At 49.4% G+C, this 19,695-nt stretch overlaps 1 protein-coding gene across 5 annotated transcripts in view; it reads right to left on the bottom strand.

Moving 5' to 3' along the window:
• The window catches only part of ADAMTS14 (ADAM metallopeptidase with thrombospondin type 1 motif 14), a 92,073-nt gene that overhangs the window by 45,530 nt on the left and 26,848 nt on the right, over positions 1 to 19,695 (bottom strand). For all 5 annotated transcript variants that reach the window (XM_059899190.1, XM_059899192.1, XM_059899189.1 and 2 more), the window contains exon 4: positions 15,737 to 15,927. In XM_059899190.1, coding sequence (XP_059755173.1) covers positions 15,737 to 15,927 — 191 coding nt within the window. The remainder of the gene's footprint in view (positions 1 to 15,736; positions 15,928 to 19,695) is intronic.

Consider the following 19,695-nt stretch of genomic DNA (forward strand, 5'->3'; position numbering starts at 1 on the left):
TCTTTAGAAGGATGTCACTATGCACAGCCCCCCACTTCAGGAGTGGGGAGTTAAAACCCACCTCCTTGAGGGCAAAGGACCTACGTCATTTATTTGAAATTCTTCTGCAGAGATTTGTTTCTTCTTCCCCATTTATTTATGTATTCAATCATTCATTTATCAATATGGACTCGTGGATATTTATTTTATACTCTGGGTTATAATCCAATACCTCATTATTTATTTTATTGCTCAAATTGTCCCAGCTTCAGCTCTTTCAGTTGGCTCCTGTCCTTTTAACACACTCCCATCGTTTTTGGCTTGGGGGTCTTGGGGGGGCATTCCTTACTTTCTGACATTACAAGACGCTCATCTTGGGCATTCCCTGCCCCAGCTCTACAGTCAGCCACTCCTCTAAGGAGCTCCAAGGAGCATGGTATGTTACCTCTGTTTTCACGGCCAGAAAAGCTGGCCCAAAGTGATGGAAGTGCTCGTCTAGAGACAGCAACCACAGCTGGCGTTCAAGCGCAGCCTCCACTCTTGTGCCTTCCCTGGTCACTCAGTGCCTCTGAACCTGAACAGAATGCGGGCAGCATTGCTTGAAGGTCGGGGAATGGCTACAATGACTTCTCCAGCCCTTTCTCAGTACTGGGCTCTGGGGCCAGTCCTACTGTCTCCAATCCCTGACCCTTCTAGCAACATGGCACACGGCGACTCTGCAGACCAGGCGCTCCAATGCACCCTGCATCTCATGAGGCCAGGACGCTCTTCCTTCCCCTTGTTTATGATTGCAGGAGGCCAGGTGGCAGTTCAGGTGTGTTGCCGCTGCCTGTGCAAGCAAGACCCTCTTGTTATTCCTGGTGGCTTCACAGGATACCGCAATCCCTCCACATTTCAGGCAGTGAACCGTTTAGGGACTATCTGAGGAAGGAATGTGAATCATGGGTGTCTAAATACCTCCACTGCCACCTTCAGGAAGGATCAAGAAGGCACCGCATGGAAGCTTGCAGAATGGGTGTCCGTGGATTGGATGACACCCCAGAGGAAGAGAGGAGCGTTCCTGCATCATCACCCAGGCTCCTGATGGCACAGGGGACAATACTGTGTGGAAAAGCACAGATTTTGATGACTCTGTGCTGAAAGTGATTTGGACAAGTAATACTCTGAATGTGAGGAAGTTATGGGAATACCTTAGTTCCCCACTTTGTCACATCTGTGTACATACAAGAGTAATATATGATCAAAATCTAAGCCTAAACAAGGCTAAAGAGCTCTTCCAATAAGTACAAATACAAATGCTAAGTGATAAGAAAACATCATATCAGAATTTAATCGGTAGCATTTTTTCTCTTTCTCGAGTCCATGAAATAGCGGAGCATCTGACGATTGATGGGGTCTTAGATTTCATGAAATGTGGTAAATATGTGTTCACACACGTCTGAACTCATCTGTGTGTGCACATGTGCATGTATCCATGTCACACGGATAGATGTGGGCATATGTAGATGCACGTGTGTAAACACATGTACTGTACACATGCCTGCATGCACACGTGCGGATGTATGTCAGCAAAATACTGCTGCCTACAGCCTGGGGTCCCTGCTCTCCCCAGGCCCTGGGCGCTGACCCACGCAGGAGCCAGAGCTGGGCCCTGCTGTCCCCTGGGCTGGGACACTGAGGCCTCACCAGGGAGTCATGCTGACTTATATGCCACGTTGGCAGGCCCTGCCGTTGAGGTCACCAGTGAGATCTTGAATATGAGGCTGCTCTCTGGGTGGTGCGAGGAGGGCGCTGAATCTCCCGGTTCCTTTCTCAGCTGCCACAGGCTCAGCTACTCCGTCCCCTCCCCGCGAGTTCAGTCACGGGCTGGTGTGGGCTACAGGCCAGCACTTAAGCGGCCTCTAAGCAGCACACGTCTTCAGGTGCGGCTGTCCCCGGGGCTCCCAGAGCCTGCAGGCTGGCCTGTGCCGTCCTCCTGGGCCTGGCCACTCAGCCCACCTCACACCCGGGCTGTTCGTGCAGCCTGGTTCCAGAGTGCTCAGGGCCAGGCCTCCCAGCCCAACAGAGTTCCTTTCATGAGTCCACAATAGTCAGCATTTATCCCCCGTGACCTATTTCCAAAATGCAGGAGCAGTTACAGCCCAGGTCAGCCTGCTTGTGTGTGAAGAGAGGCAGGGAGGAGGCCTGGAAAGACCCGCGCTCTGCGCGTGATCTCGCCCTGCGCCGACCCTCCTCTGAGCCTGTGGAGGCCTGGGGACAGCAGGCGAGGCAGAGGTCAAGCGTTTGCAACAGGGCCTGGTACACGGCCTGCGCTCAACCAAGAGCAACGGCTAGTTGGTTTAAAACTTATACCTCCCACTGTGGCGGCTGAGGAGCGGCCCATGAGATCACCCTAGAAGCAGTCAGGAGTCTGACCTCCACGCCTGCGAGGGAGAAGCCGGATACGAGAGCCCTTGGTGAGTCGTCAGGCTGTCTTCACCCCCGAAGGGTGCTGCTTGTTACCACGGCTCTCCTGCCAGGAATGTCTGCCAGGAACCCCAGCACCGGGCCTGTTCTCTTCCCGGTGGGCTCACCTGCGTGGGGCAACAGGAGCTTATACGTTTTTTTTTGTTTGGCCCGTGCCACGTGGCTTATGGGATCTTAGTGCCCCGACCAGGGATTGAACCCGGGCCCTTGGCAGTGAAAGCACTGAGTCCTAACCACTGGACCGCCAGGGAACTCAGGAGCTTATACCTTAGGGCGGGGGTCACACGTGGTCACGAGGGACGCTTTGACACTGACGATTCTCTCTCGTGGGGGCGTCCTGTGCCCTGGAAGGTGTTTGGCAGCATCCCTGAGCCCCGCCCATTAGACGCCAGAAGCACCCCAGCCCCTCCAGCTGTGACAACCAAGATATATCCCCAAACCTTCCCAAGTGTCCCCTGGGGAGCAAAATTGCCCCCGGTTAAGAAACACTACCTTAAAGTAAATGAATTTTTGCTTTTCCTTTTTGGGAGGTGGCCTCTGAGTGTCATGAAAGCAGTGGAAAGTTTCCAGGGGAGAGACAAAAAAAAGAGAAAGGACCAAAAGGAGAGGGAGGAGGGGGATTTGCATCCTTCCAATGAGCAGGGAGGCTGAACTGCTCACATATCCCCGAAAGGAAGAAATCTGGCAAAGCAACACTCTGTCAGCAGGAAAGCAGTTTTCGTGGTGTTCCAAACCAGCTGTTATGATGAATAGCTAACACGTTTAGTGACAACAGAAAGCCACGCTCCCACGCTGAGGCCACCAAGGTCCAGGTCTGACAGCCAAACCTCCTGGATCTAGAAGGGGAGTCAAGCTTTTCCTAGCAGGCCATCTAAGAGGTGCTCAACACCTTCGTAGTGTCAGCCGAGTGGGGCAGGTAAGGAGCAGGGTGGGCAAAGGGTCTACCACCCAGACAGGTGGGATGCCAAGAGGGGTCCGGCTGCAGGCTGGCTTGGTGAGGACCAATGAAAGGGCCTCTTTGCTCTTCTCACCTCCCTCTGCCCTGGCTCCAGGCCTGAGGAGGATCCCCATATCCTCACATCAAAGGGATTCTTCATCCCAGAGAAGATTCGGTGCGTCACCCCAGGCAAGGAGAGGGCTCCTGCCGGCACCAGCAGGCCTGGCCACAACCAGGAGCCAAGAGCAGGAAACGTGCCCCAGGGTGAAGCTTCAGGATCCTGACTCTGCTAGGGAGACCCATCTCAGGAAGAGGCTCCTTCTGCAAAGGGGCAACGTTCTTCCCACCTCCCGGACCGGGAGTCCGGCGACCCTGCTTCTCCCTCCTCAAGTTCTGCCACAGCAGTAGTGGAAGGAAAGTGAAAACTTTGGAATCAGACAGGTATGAGTTCGAATCCCAGCTCTGCCACTTGTTAGCTGTGTAGATTCTGAGCAAGCCACTTAGCTTCTCAGAACCGCAGAACTTGCCTGCATAAGGCAGCAGTGAGGATTCAAGGAGCCTGCCTGTAAAGTCCTCAGCTCTGTGCCTGATATGCGGTAGGTACTGGAATGACACTGTGATATTTGAGATATTCAGGATAGTTCGGAGTCCCCGCATCCTGGGTCTTTCTGCTGCCCCATCACAGCCTCAGCTGGCCTCTGGCATCCATCCTCTCCTGCCCTCGATCCACCTGGGTGCCACCATCAGGCAATGTTCTTCATGCGTTCTCTCCACTCAAGAGCCCACGCTACTGCCTGATGGACCATCCTGCCACAGCTATACTACCGAGAGTTCTCTGCAGGCCTCTGTCACCTCCCTTGCACACCAGGGCTGTGCTGCCCGGCTGCCACCACGCTTGGCCTGTATGCTCTTCACCTTGCCACCCCTCCCTGCCAAGGTTAGCTCAGCACCAACCTCCTCCAGAAAGCTCTCCTCTCTCCCCGAGTCCACAGGAATACCAACCATCTCCTTCAGCACTGCCCTCAAAGGTCCCCTAGAACAGGAGTCTGTCTGTCATACTAGGTACACACCAGGCACTCACTAAATGCTGAAAATTGCCCCTTATGTTTCAAATGTTTCCCTTGGCCAAAGCAATCCTGAGAAAGAAAAAGGGAGCTGGAGGAATCTGGCTCCCTGACTTCAGACTATACTACAAAGCTACAGTCATCAAAACAGTATGGTACTGGCACAAAAACAGAAATATAGATCAATGGAACAGGATAGAAAACCCAGAAATAAACACACACACCTAAGGTCAATCTATGACAAAGGAGGCAAGAATATACAATGGAGAAAAGACAGTCTCTTCAATAAGTGGTGCTGGGAAAACTGGACAGATACATGTAAAAGAATGAAATTAGAACATTCTCTGGGTTTCCCTGGTGGTGCAGTAGTTTGGAGTCTGCCTGCCAATGCAGGGGACACAGCTTTGATCCCTGGTCCGGGAGGATCCCACATGCCTCAGAGCAGCTGAGCCTGTGCGCCACAGCTGCCGGGCCTGCGCTCTGGAGCCCACAAGCCACAACTATTGAAGCCCATACTCCTGGAGCCCATGCTCCACAACAGGAGAGGCCACCACAATGAGAAGCCCGTGCACCGTGACGAGGAGTGGCCCCCACTCATCACAAGTGGAGGGGGCCCGCGTGCAGCAATGAGGACCCAACACAGCCAAAAATAAATAAATTAATTAATTAAATTTTTAAAAAAAAAGAACATTCTCTAACACCATACACAAAAATAAACTCAAAATGGATCAAAGACCTAAATATAAGGCCAGACACTACAAAACTCTTAGAGGAAAACATAGGCAGAACACTCTTTGGCATAAATCACAGCAATATCTTTTTTGATCCACCTCCTACAGTAATGAAAATAAAAATAAAAATAAACAAATGGGACCTAATTTAACTTAAAAGCTTTTGCACAGCAAGGAAACCATAAACTAAACAAAAAGACAACCCACAGAATGGGAGAAAATATTTGTAAACAAAGCAACCGACAAGGGATTAATCTTCAAAATATACAAACAGCTCATGCAGCTCTATGTCAGAAAAAAACAAACAACCCAATCAAAAAATGGGCAGAAGATCTAAATAGACATTCCTTGGGAATTCCCTGGTGGTTCAGTGGTTAGGACTCCGTACTTCCACTGCAGGGGCTACAGGTTCATTCCCAGGTCGGGGAACTAAGGTCTTGCAAGCCGTGCAGTGTGGCCAAAAAAATAAAAAAAATAAATAAATATGTAAATAGACATTTCTCCAAAGAAGACATACAGATGGCCAAAAAGTACATGAAAAGAAGTTCAACATCACTAATTATCAGAGAAATGCAAATCAAAACTACAATGAGGTATCACCTCACATAGGTCAGAATGGCTATCATCAAAAAGTCTACAAACAATAAATGCTGGAGAGGGTGTGGAGAAAAGGGAACCCTCTTATACTGTTGGTGGGAATGTAAAGTGGTACAACTGCTATGGAGAACAGTATGGAGGCTCCTTAAACTACCATATGAACTACCATATGACCCAGCAATCCCACTCCTGGGCATATGTCTGAAGAAAACCATAATTCAAAAAGATACATGCACCCCAATGTTCATTGCAGCACTATGTACAATAGCCAGGTCATGGAAGCAACCTAAATGTCCATTGACAGAGAAATGGATACAGAAGATGTGGTACATATATACAATGAAATATTACTCAACCATAAAAAAGAATGAAAAAATGCTATTTGCAGCAACATGGATGGACCCAGAGATTATCATACTAAGTGAAGTCAGAAAGAGAAAGACAAATATCATATGATATCACTCATGTGGAATCTAGTTTTAAAAAATGATGTATATGAACTTATTTATAAAATAGAAACAGACCCACAGATTTCAAAAACAAACTTATGGTTACCAAAGGGGAAACATGGAGTGGAGGGATAAATTAGGAGCTTGGGATTAACATACACACACTACTATATATAAAATAGATAACCAACAAGGACCTACTGTATAGCACAGGGAACTCTACTCAGTATTCTGTAATAACCTATATGGGAAAAGAGTCTGAAAAAGAATGAATATATGTATATGTATAACTGATTCACTTTGCTGTACACCTGGAACTAACACAACATTGTAAATCAACTATACTCCAATAAACATTTTTTTTAAATGGTTCCCTTGCCCTGAGATTTGAAGAAGCCTTAAGGAAAGAGACCCACTACAGATGGGTAAAGCGAGGAACAGCCTGGAAAGCCAAGTCCATCCAAGGCCCAGCAGCATGTGAGGGAGAGCTGAGGAGGAGTCCTTGCCCACCATCTGGAGCTGCATGAATATTTATAGCACATGCCCAGGTTAATGCAAAAGTAAAGTGAGAGGCAAGATGCCCCTGAGAGCTGCAGTGACTGGGGCCTGATGGCCTGATCAGATCATTCCGAGTTCCTCTAAGGGCTTTGTCCCCTCCTCCCTGGGTTAGCACAATGAGACCATCCATCCTGGGAACCAGATCTCTCTCTGATCCCACCAGGCCAGCCCTGGCCCCGGAAACCAGGATCAGAAACGGTCACAGGCAGGCAGGTGCTGCGAGGGAAGAGCAAAGGGACACCCTTTTTACCGGTTTCATGAAATCCCTAAGGGAATTAGCGCTTCAAGCATTCCAGCCAAATACAAGTTCCCACACAATGGACAGGATGTGCTGCTGGTCCCCTGGGAGGGAGAGGTTGTCGGCAGCCCCTCCACTCACTGCCACAGGAGGAACTCTGGCCGGCTGTCCACTGCACCTGGGAAAGTCAGAACCCCAAACCCTCACTTTCCCCCGGGGCAGCCGCAGGTTTGCAAGGCAGCAGCTCCTTAGGCGTGGCCCATCTCAGCGCTGCGAGCCTCTCTTCCCCAGAGGAACAGGCCCTCGAGGGAAGCTCTGTCTCAGCTGCACACCTCTGTTCCCACACCCACAAGGGCAAGGCAGCAGTGAGCAAGGAACCAGCCTCAAACAGCCCTCCAGAACCTCTGAGAAGACATTTACTCTCCTCCTCACCTACTTTCTGGCAGGTTTTGAGAAGGAAGGTAGAACCAAGACTATGGAAATAGGCCTCCAAAGCAGGCCCTCCTGGCACGGTCTTCAGTGGTGTGTGTCCCGTAGGGGCCTTGCCAAGGGCACACAGTGGCGCAGAACCCACAACATGTGGGTTTCTACCCTAAGCGGGGACCTCAGGGACTGGCACAGGGCCCTGGTCCCTCCAGGACACACACACATATGATCACTCACTTCCTGGGGTCACTCCCGGGGTCCCACTCCTGGCCTGTGTGGGGACCCACTCAGAACTGCAGAGTTGGTATAAATATTATTTTAAGCTGAAGACATTTGAGATTCAACAGATGCAGAAAGAAACCATCTCAGAAATTCCCTCCTCTGACAAAGCAGCAACTTCTGGGAAAATGAGCTACTATAAATCCCCTCCCCAGGGGAATTTCATGGTCATTAAAAAAAAAAAAAGGCAGAAAGCCCACTTGCACCTGCATAAACATATATTATCACAAACTTTCTTATTTCCCAGTTGTTCTCCTAAAGCCCATTTATCTTTCCTAAAGAAACCTATTTGCCCTTCCCATAGAGCCTCTTCTCCCCTCTCGTCCATTTATTAAGTTAGGCATATAAGCCCCAAATTCTAACCACCCTTTTGTGAGTTACTCATCACTGAGCACTTGCATGGACATGCACATTGCACACGTAAACAAACTTTCTTTTTCTCTTGCTAAACTGTCTTTTGTCAGTTTAAATTGCAGGTCTCCAGGTACTGAACCTAAGAGGGTAGAGGAAAAGTTGTTTCTTCCCTGACATATGGGTCACCAGCCATGGACAGCACCACTTGGCTGAGGCTACAGACCTCTGCAGAGGCCGTGGGAAGAGGGTGGCTCTGAAGTCGACAGAGAGTCACTCAGATCTCAGCCCCGTACCCGACCAGATGGGAGACCAAAAAGTTACAGCCAGCTCTCTGCGCCTCGGTTTCTGTGTAAGGACATCAGGGACACTCAGACCTCTCACAGGGTTATTGGGAGACTTGAGTAAACGAGGTCACGTTTATAAAGAGCCTGGCTCCCGGTGGTTGCTCAAAAATGATTCTAATGACTTCTAAAATTATGTAATTTGCAATTGTCTTTTTAATGTATTTTTAATGAATAAATGAAGGCTTTCACTATGGTGTCTTATTTATTTATTTATTTTTATTTTCAATTTATTTTTTTTGGCCGTGCCGTACAGCATGCAGGATCTTAGTTCCCCGACCAGGGATCGAACCTGGGCCCCCTGCAGTGGAAGTGTGGAGTCCTAACCACTGGACCACCAGGAAAGTCCCCAATTTGCAATTGTTTGTGGACATACAACAGTTTACGTGCTCTGAGGGAAGGGACTACATACATTTTCCACTCTATCTGAGCCCTCCACTGTGGAAGCTATTCTTCTCTCCGCATGCTTCACTGCTTGATTTCTAGGAAGAGATACTGCTCCACCTGACTGCATTCGCAGCAGTAGACCTGGGGGCCCAAGCCAACGCTCCAATCACAGCAATTAGTCTGGGATGACCATGTGACCCAACCCAGGCTAATCCTCCCTAGGAGGGCAGAAAGGATCCCTTTGCCTTTGGGTCCTAAGAGCAGGAAGTGTGAGAATCTGGGGTTGCCAGTGGTCCTCCTTCCTGCCACGGAGAGAAAGCCTGGCTCCTGCTGGCTTATATCACCAAGCAGACAAGCAGGGAGGAGAGGGAGGAGAGAGCATCCTAATGGACCTGAGGCCCGAGTCCCTGGAGCTGCCCTGTCCCATAAATCCCTTCTTTGGCTTAAGCTAGTGTGAGCTGGGTTTCTGTCACTTATGACCATAAAAGCCCAGATCACACCCACCCCCATCTTGCCAAATGCCTAGCATAGGGGAGGCCCACTGAGGCAGCGTAGCACCTGGCTCTGAACAAATGAATGAATGACAGCTCAGACTGAGGTTGAGGCCAGCTGGGGAGTGGGGCTCCAGCAAGTCTGTTCTACCCTTCCAGGACCTGCTGCCGTGCTCACACTTCAGTTCAACCAAGAGACATTTAAAGAGAAGCCGAGCAACACAATCCTTAATGCAAGGGCCCAGACAGGAAGCTTTCTCCGAGAGATGCGAGAGAGAACGGAGCACGTGGCCCAGGAAAAGAGAGCTCTATGGTCTTCCTCAGACTACCCACTCTCAAGCACTCCTAACTCTAGGCCTTCTCTCCACACCCTACTCCCCAACCAGAATCCAGAAAGGGAGGGGCGTTGGCAGGTCAGCTCTTAGGGAGGTATGGGGGGGAAGGTCCCACCATTTGGTTGCTTAGTCCTGTCACACAGCCAGAATCCAGGGTGTGCCCTTGTGTCCTGAGGGAATCTGCCACTCCTCTAGCTCCAGGAGGGAGGATGCAGCCCATAAGTCAGATGCGCCACCAGACTCCCCGCCATCCATGGAAAGGGCTCTCTACCTGCGACCCAGTCCAGGCCGCAAACTCAGGCAATAAAAATGTGCACTTCCATGAAAACTATGCACTGTCCACAGCACACCTATTGGCCTTATCTGAATCTGATACCACAGAAGCTACTTTACAACTGACAGCAGTGTTAGGTAACTGATAGCAATGCAAAACTCGTCTACAGACATGTAAATTCTGTCTTCCCTTCCACCCTGTGAAAAAGCCAATTCTGTCTCTATTTGCACGTTTTTGTTTCAAAATTCCTGATCTATAAATGTCTCTGTTCTTTGGGTTCTCTTTTGAATGGCTTGTAACATCTGTCTGGTTCCCTCACTGATCAGTGAGTAGAGTAAAATCTTTAACACAACGCCCGATTTTATTTCTGTGTGAGGAGTCATGATTTTACCTTTTTCTGAGAATTATCTTTTAGCAAACTCTGGGACTGTGAATAGAGCCCAGCTCACACTCCTGGGGTCTTCAGGATCCAGGACCGAGGGTCCCAGCAACGAGCGCTTCCTAAGGTCTCCCCTGCCCCCGGCCCCTGTCCCACTCTCCCTCCTGTTCTCCACCTGCTGGCTCTAGGGGCCAACCTGGCTCTGCCATTAATGGGATTAGTACTCAGCTGTGTGGTCTTAGGTTGGGCTAGCAATTTATAGAGTCTGGGTGGGTGGTCAAGTGCTCCAGTGAGGTGGGTGTGTTCACAGGCAGAGTAACCCTCCCGCCCTCCCTCTCTTTCTCAAATGGCTGCACATGGTAGCCTTTGTTTTTTGAGTGGCAAACCACATGCTACTTCAGGGATAAAAGAATTAGTATCCAAACAAAGAGGTGGCAAGGGGCAGACTTTCTGGCACCCGTCCCCTCCCTGGGGCTCCTGTAGTTGGAGCTGATTTCTACCCCTGCCCTTCTCTTAATGCTGGCATTGTAGACAGAAATCTGCTGTTTTCCCCTTTTCCCATGCTGGCTCCCTGCTTCTCCCATAGACACCATTCACTTCCACATTTACCGATCACCTATCAGGTGTTGTACTAGACACCTATGCTGTGTGTTCTCGGGTTTCAAAAAAGCCTAAGTCAAAGTTCTCACCCTCAAGGACTCCACCTTCAAAGACTTAGACAAAGAACCACATATACACACACACAAAGACAATACAGCTATAAGAACGAAGAACACATTGCTTGAGTACTCTCTATGTGCCAGGTATGTGCTAAGTACTTAACACATATTCAACCCAAGAGCAGACACTATTTTGAAAAACGGAGGCTCTCAGGGATTAAATAGTATAACAGACACAGATTGGGGTGTCTGGTGAGCTCAGAACAATTTCTCCAGTGGCCATGCCTATGTCCAGTCCCTCTCCTCCTTTGGGAAACTCCATCTCCTTCTCCAGCATATAGTGATTGGTCCAAAGTGTGGTCATGTGACCCGAACTTAGACCAATCAGAGTCCAGCCCCAGGAGCTTTTGCCTGGGAACTCCAGGGGAAACTTCTTTTGTCTCTGGCCAGGGAGCTATGGCAAAATAAGAGTCAGCTTCACTGAAAAGATGCTCAACATCACTAATTATTAGAGAAATGCAAATCAAAACTACCATGAGGCACCACCTTACACTGGTCAGGATGGCCATGATTAAAAAGTCTACAGGGCTTTCCTGGTGGCACAGTGGTTCGGAATCCACCTGCCAATGCAGGGGACATGGGTTCAATCTCTGGCCCGGGAAGATCCCACATGCTGCGGAGCAGCTAGGCCTGTGAGCCACAACTACTGAGCCTGCGCTCTAAAGCCCACGCGCCACAACTACTGAAGCCCGTGTGCCTAGAGCTCGTGCTCCGCAACAGGAGTAGCCACCACAATGAGAAGCCCGCGCACCACAACAAAGAGTAGCCCCCGCTCGCTGCAACTAGAGAAAGCCTGCGCACAGCAACGAAGACCCAACGCAGCCAAAAATAAATAAAATAAAATAAATAAATTTTTTAAAAAACTCTACAAAACAATAAATGCTGGAGAGGGTGTGGAGAAAAGGGAACCCTCCTACACTGTTCGTGGGAATGTAAGTTGGTGCAGCCACTGTGGAAAACAGTATAGAGGTTCCTCAGAAAACTAAAAATAGTGCTACCATATGATCCAGCAATACCCCTCTTGAGCATATAACCAGACAAAACTCTAATTCAAAAAGATACAGGTACCCCTATGTTTATACCAGCACTATTCACAATAGCCAAGACATGGAAACAACCTAAATGTCCATGGATAGATGAATGGATGAAGAAGATGTGGTACATATATACAATGGAATACTACTCAGCCATAAAAAAGAATGAAATAATGCCATTTGCAGCAACATGGATACAACTAGAGATGATCATACTAAGTGAAGTAAGTCAGAAAGAGAAAGACAAATACCATATGATATCACTTCTATGTGGAATGTAAAATATGGCACAAATGAACCTATCTATGAAACAGAAACAGAATCAGAATCACGGACATAGAGAACAGACTGGTGGTTGCCAAGGGGGAGGGGGCTGGGGGAGGGATGAAGTGGGAGGTTGGGGTGAGCAGATGTAAGCTTTTATATCTAGAATGGATAAACAACAAGGTCCTACTGTCTAGCACAGAGAACTATATTCAATATCCTATGATAAATCACAATGGAAAAGAATATTTAAAAAAAGAATGTACATATATGTATAACTGAATCACTTTGCTGTACAGCAGAAATTAACACAACATGGTAAATCAACTATACGTTAATTAAAAAACTGGAAAAAAAAAAAAAAAAAAGAGCTTCATGATGCTAATAGCCAGAATCTGTCTTGTAGAGATGTTGGTCAAAGAGAATTAGGATGTCACACAGAGAGAAGGGAACCTAAAAACAGAGTCCATGTAAGCCTCTAGTACCAATTACACTTACAGCCAGCTCCATCCCGTCCCTTCCACAACCTGGCCCATTTCTTTTAGTCCTGTTTTTCTTAACCTAGCTTGAATTCATTTTCCATCACTTACAAGCTACACATTCCGAAGAATACAGGTCCCTTGCCTAAGGTCACACAGCTTACAAGGGGCTGGCTGCATGCCCTCCTAGGAGCCACCTCGCCTCCCGTGTGGCTGGATTATGGACCCCAGACAGCACAGGCAGCATTTTATTTTCCCACAAATGTTGCCAGGGGGATTGGCATGACCATGGAGTTGACACTTCTGCTCATCAACTGTTTAGTTCCCAGAAATGTGTTACCACTTCCCTCATGAAAGCCATATTATTATTACCAACCACTTACTGGGAGCTTATGCCATGCTATGTGCTATGTGCCTCATTTAATCTCCCCAAACCCTTGCGTAGTAAGTATTGGTAGTGCTGGGGGATTTTTGTTTTATTTTGTTTTTTTGGTTTTTTGTTTTTGTTTTTGTGTTTTTGTTTTTAACGTGGACCATTTTTAAAGTCTTTATTGAGTTTGTTACAATATCGCTTCTGTTTTACATTTTGGTTTTTTGCCCACGAGTCATGTGGGATCTTAGCTCCCCGACCAGGGATCGAACCCACACCACCTGCACTGGAAAGTGAAGTCCCAACCACTGGACCACCAGGGAAGTCCCCAGGTAATGCTGTTTTAAAAGTGGGGAGGGACTTCCCTGGTGGTCCAGTGGTAAAGAATCCACCTTCCAATGCAGGGGACACAGGTTCAATCCCTGGTCGGGGAACTAAGATCCCACATGCCATGGGGCAACTAAGCCCGTGCGCATCAACTAGAGAGCCCGCGTGCCGCAAACTACAGACCCCATGCGCTCTAGAGCCCACGCGCCACGACTAGACAGAAGTCCACGCGCCTCAATGAAAGAACCCACATGCCGCAAATAAGACCTGAAGCTCCCAAAAAAGGGACACTCGAGAGGGTTGGTGTTTTGGGGTTTTGACTTGCCCCCAAGGTCAAAGGACAGGAAGGAGCAGAGCCAGACTGGTTGATTTCAAAGCCCACGCTCTTGGCCAATCCACTAACGTTCCTCCCCACGCATTACTGTGATCATTGTGATTGGCTGCACGTCCGTCACAGCCTCCAAGAACCTTCCATGTTAGACTGAGTGTAAATTGATCCTATCGCAGCCCTGGCCCCCCTGCAGTCACCTTTTGGTCTGCATGAGAATGCAGCCAGCCAACTTTCTTACAGGCCTCAGGTGAGAGGACCCTAACCTTAAGGCCAGTGGAGGCCCATGCAGGGGCTGGAAACTTTGGCTTTCTAAAGAGGCCCCACCTGGTACAAATGAACTTATTTACAAAACAGAAATTGAGTCACAGATGTAGAAAACAAATTTATGGTTACCAGAGGGGAAGGGGGAGGGAGGGATAAATTGGGAGAATGGGATTGACATATACACACTACTATATATAAAATAGATAACTAATCCTTAAGGACCTACTGTAGAGCACAGGGAACCCTACTCAATACTCTGTGATGGCCTATGTGGGAAAAGAATCTAAAAAACAGTGGATATATGTACATGTATAACTGATTCACTTTGCTGTACACCTGAAACTAACACAACATTGTAAATCAACTATACTCCAATAAAAAAATTTTTTAAATAAAATAAAAAATAAAGAGGTCCCACCATGTATATATGTTTTCCTTCTCAGCTCTTACATTCCGGATAAATGTTTATGATAAGCCGTCGAGCTGGGTCCCCTGCAGACTCCAAGGTGAAGGCCCTGCCCTGTTGTCTCCTGTTGATGGGGTGCTTGCCTCCTCCTGCCTGAACTCCACAGCACCCTAGTATTCTGAGCTGGGGCCTGACCCCCACGTCACCCCTCCACCTGGCTTCATAAAGGAGGGCCTGAGGTCCTGCCCCGTCTCCCCAGCATCCGGCCGAGGCCTGAGCAGTTCCCACCGTAGGTCCCACTTGCGCCTAGACCGGTCCCCATCCTCCCAGAGCCACAGCCGCAGGCGCCTCTGACAAAGGCCTCTTGCCGGAAGAGAAACAGTGCAAGCCCACCCCTGACGCTTTCACCCTCCTTTCCCCTGGTCTCCCTCGTCTCTGCCCCTTTAGGTCAGAGGTGCCCAACTGTAGCCCACAGGCCAAATGTGGTGTTGTAAATAGGTTTTATTCAGCATTCTCAGTGGGTTTTTTTATTTTAGCATTTTTAAAAGTTGGGTGTTTCACTTAGATACCTCAATTTAAATTTTCCATATAAAAAGTTTTTTAAAAAAACAAAATTGTCTGCATTTCTGACTTTTCTTTAAAAAACTGGCCTTTCTGTGACAAGAGCCCTGCATCTCGGCATGAGAGCCTCCCGTGGCAGCTGAGCAGTGACCACCCACTTTGGACAGTGCACGGCCTCTCTGCTTCACAGTCTCAAAATTTGCCCGTGACCCTCATTTTCCCTGCCCGTCTGATCTCTGTGAACACCCAAGGCCCACACTGGGGGCCTCGGATCCCCCCTAGCAGATTGACAGCTCACTAGCCAGTCTCCCCAGCCTGGGATTGAGCATTTTCTCCAGATGATGAATCTCAGGGAAGTCCCTTCAACTCTAAGGCAAGTGAGGCCCCCGGCCATGCCCGACCCAGGCTCTGAATGTGTCCAAGCCCAGAAGCCACTGGCCACGGGCTCTGCTTTGCCTGTAGGCACCTCAGCACAGGCATGCACAGCTGAGACCAGCTGCGGCCTGGGATGGACGTCATGCCTGCTCAGGCCCATCTCACCACGGAAACTGCTGTCCAGCTGGACTAAGGAGCAGGCAGTGACTTCCCCGGGTCTGCCCAGAAAACACCAGGCCCAGGAGAAACTGTCCATCAGACCAGCGCTGGTGGCCCCCACCCCAGCCCCTGCCCCCAGACCCGGGACTCGGGGACACTCACGATGTTCATGAGGGTGAGGACGTAGTTCTGCACGTGCTCCTTCCCGTGGAAGCGCACCACCGAGTTGTCCACCGCCAGCAGCACCTCCATGCTGTAGCTGCCCGGCTTGGCATGTCGCCGCTTCCGCTCTGCTTCTCCCAGCCGGTCCCCCACCAGGCCCAGCAGGTTGGGAAGGTCACCCAGGCCAAAAGCTGGAACCGGGACGGGAAGAAACCGAGGTCAAACCCACATAAGGGACTGTCACGATGACGCGGCCCCCGTCACGTGTGCTCCTTTCCCTGCCTCTGAAAGCCAAGGCAGCATGAGGGTTTGTGCCATACCAGGTAACTGGTGGGCATGAGCCCTTTCCCTGGCGTGAGGACACGGCGAGTCCCTGAGGCAATGAGGAGCAGAGAGGTGAGAACTGGCCCGGGTTCCAGTTCCTACTCGGTCCCACCTCCCTGTGTGTCCTAGCCCAAGCCCCGCCGCTGCTCCAGGCTCCCCTCCCCTGCTGTGACATGGGGAGGGATAATCCTTGATCTCTTGCCCCACAAGCTTGCTGTAAAAATCAAAGGTGGCACTGGGTGTAAACATCTTAATAAAGGAAAAAAATTGTGATGTTACCGTGGCCTATGTGGGGCATTTTAGGGACCCCTGGAGCATGCCCTGTGCCCCTCAAATCCCTCCCAATCACTGCCAGCAACTCCAAATTTCACCATCACAACTTCGGCTTTTTGGCTAAAAGCAAAATATTTATTTCTTTAACCAGCATTTATTAACTTGTATGATGTTATCTAGGAGTCGTCGAACTTTTTCTGTAAAGGATCAGATAGTAAATATTTTAGGTTTTGTGGGCCTTCTGGTCTCCGTCTCAGCCCTTCAATTCGACTGTTGGAGAATAAAAGCAGCTACAGACAATACATAAACAAATGAGTCTATCTAGGTCCCAATAAAACTTTATTTACAAAAACAATGGTAGGCCACATTTGGCCCATGGACTTAGTTTCTGACCCTTAATCTAATCCAATCCAATCCAGTTCTTACAACAACTCTGTCAGGTTATCGACCCCATTATACAGGCAAACAAACTAAGGTTCAAAGTAGTGTGTCCATGTCTGTCTGAATCCAAAGGCCTTGCTTTGAAACATACTGCTACTTAGAAAGGTAACACCTCAAGCAGTTATCAGTCATTTACACCATAGCCTGAATAAGGACTGGAGCAATATCTGTTGGGGCAGTGGAGTGAGGGTGCATGAGGACACCATAGGGAAAGCTATGAAAGCAGGACAGGAGGCTGGGGTCCCTCGAGAAAGCTTCAACTGAACTTAATGACTTTCCTGCCATCCTACCCTGAAGCTCTGATACTTGTGCACTGATTTCTAAGACTATTCATTTATCCACTGTTATTTGAGAACCCCCCCACCCCCAAGACTGGGCCAGGGGCTGAGGCTGTAAAGATGCCACCACTACAATCCCAGCATGTATCCAGAGGTGTGGCTGCAGGAGGGTCCCCACACGTACTAGAAGGGTTGAGGGAGGGTGGGTGGGTGATGAAGGCAGGGCCTTGTCCTTGAGTCCCCCTGCCTAGTGCAGGTGACAGATAAGAATCCAGATGGTATCAATAGAGTAACATCAAGGTATCAATAGAGTAACATTAAGTGCAGGTGACAGATAAGAAACCAGATGGTATCAATAGAGTAACGTCAAGGGCTATAGTAGGACTGACTAGGGCAGGCTTCCACACCGAGACCCAAACCGGGACTGGGGAGCTGGGGAAGGCTTCTGGAGAAGGGCACATCTGAGCTGGCTGGTGGGGAGCAGGAGACAACACGGGGAACACAGGGCCCCAAGCAGAGGGAGCTGCACCTGCAGGATCTATTGTGAGTATAAGGAGACACCGCCCACAGTGCAGGTGACCCTCAGGAATGAATCAACGGACACCCAAGTTCTGCCTCTAAGCCTCCATGCACATGGGTACTTCAGGGACTGAAATCGGAGCACAGGGCAACAGGGAACCACAGGGCTCCATGTTACTGTTTCTGTTTTCCCTTTGGTTAGTAGTGCTATCGTGCAAAGGAAGGAAAGCACTAGATTTAAGATTTGGGAACATGGGGACCTCCCTGGTGGTCCAGTGGGTAAGACTCTGCGCTCCCAATACAGGGGGCCCGGGTTCAATCCCTGGTTGGGGAACTAGATCCCACATGCATGCCACAACTAAGAGTCCGCATGCCGGGCTTCCCTGGTGGCGCAGTGGTTAAGAATCTGCCTGCCAATGCAGGGGACATGGGTTCAAGCCCTGGCCCGGGAAGATCCCACATGCCGCGGAGCAACTAAGCCCGTGCGCCACAACTACTGAAGCCCACGTGCCTAGAGCCCGTGCTCTGCAACAAGAGAAGCCACCGCAATGAGAAGCCCGCGCACCGCAACAAAGAGTAGCCCCTGCTCGGTGCAACTAGAGAAAGCCCGCGCGCAGCAACAAAGACCCAAACGCAGCCAAAAATAAATAAATAAATAAATTTATGGAAAAAAAAAAGAGTTGGGAAAATGAATGGCCACTGGCCTAGTGGAGAACCAGAAATGGGCAGCTGGCCCTCTGAACAATGCACAGCCTGGTGAGCAGGGCTCAGGCTGGTGTCCACCCTCACTGCCCCTGAGGCCAATGCCTCTCTCTCTGCAGGTGACACTGCACCAGAGCTCCTGGTGGCCCTGCTGTCCGAGTCCAACAGTGAGTGCAGCAGCCCAGAGACAAATTCCTGGGAGGGGAGAAGACCCCCAGGAGGGGAGGAGGAGGGGCAAGGGCTCTCTCCATGGAGTGAGTAGAATATAACAGCCACTTCCAACACATGAGCAGTGCCCGGAGATTTCAGCACTGCAAGTGAAACGGGGAACTGGACCCCTCACAGCTCTCCCTGCCAGGCCTGTCAAAGGGAGGCTCAGAGAGGTTACCTGACTCATCTCAGGTCATACAGCAAGTTCATGGCAAAAGGCCAGAATGTAAACCCAGACCTGCTACTCCCCATTATCACACCCTAACCGGGTCCACCCAGGTTTCTCACTCAACAAAAACAGTAAGGGGAGGGCCTGCTGACATCAGCTATAGACCTTGGAGATGTTCCAGTCACACCCTCTTTTATGTGTCTCTCATCCTTTGGGCCAGACATAGGGAATCCTCAAAGTGAGGAGGGGTGAGGGCAGCAGGTCACTGGGAACTTTCAATGAGCCCACCCAAGAAGCCCCATGAGAATGTAAAGTGGTGCAGCTGCTTTGAAAAACAGTTTGGCAGTTCCCCCAAAAGTTAAACACAGTGTAGTCATAGGACCTAGCAATCCACTCTTAGGTATATATGCAAAAGAATTGAAAACATATGTTCACACAAAACCTTGTACAAGAATGTTCATAGCAGCATTATCATAATAGCCAAAAAATGGAAACAACCCAAATGTCCACCGACAGATGAACAGATAAACAAAATGTGGTCTCTCCACAGGATGGACTATTACCCTGTCATAAAAAGGAGTAAAGTACTGATACATATGCTCCAGCACGGGTGAACCCTACACGCTAAGCGAAAGAAAGCCAGTCACAAAGGCCACAGACCTTATGATTCCATCTATAGGGGATGTCCAGAAGAGACAAATCTCTAGAGAGAGAAGATCGATTGGTGGTTGCCAGAGGGTTGAGGAGAGGAAAACGGGAGTGACAGCTAAATCATGGGTATCAGGTTTTTTATGGGAGTGATGGAGGTGTTCTAGAATTAGATAATGGTGATGGTCCCACAAAATTGTGAATATAGTGAAAAAAAAAAAAAACTGAATTGTATATGTTATAATGGATTTTCTCTTGATTAAGAAAAAGCAGCAGCAGCCTTAAGCCCCAGCCTGGCCAGGGGATAAGCTGCCCTGGCGTCTGGCAGCCCTGGCCCGCAGCCGAGGAGCCAGAACTCTGGCAACAGGCACATATGGCCTGTTGGCATCCAGGCC

Source organism: Balaenoptera ricei, chromosome 16 (genome assembly GCF_028023285.1).
Source record: "Balaenoptera ricei isolate mBalRic1 chromosome 16, mBalRic1.hap2, whole genome shotgun sequence".
Classification (NCBI taxonomy): domain Eukaryota; kingdom Metazoa; phylum Chordata; class Mammalia; order Artiodactyla; family Balaenopteridae; genus Balaenoptera; species Balaenoptera ricei.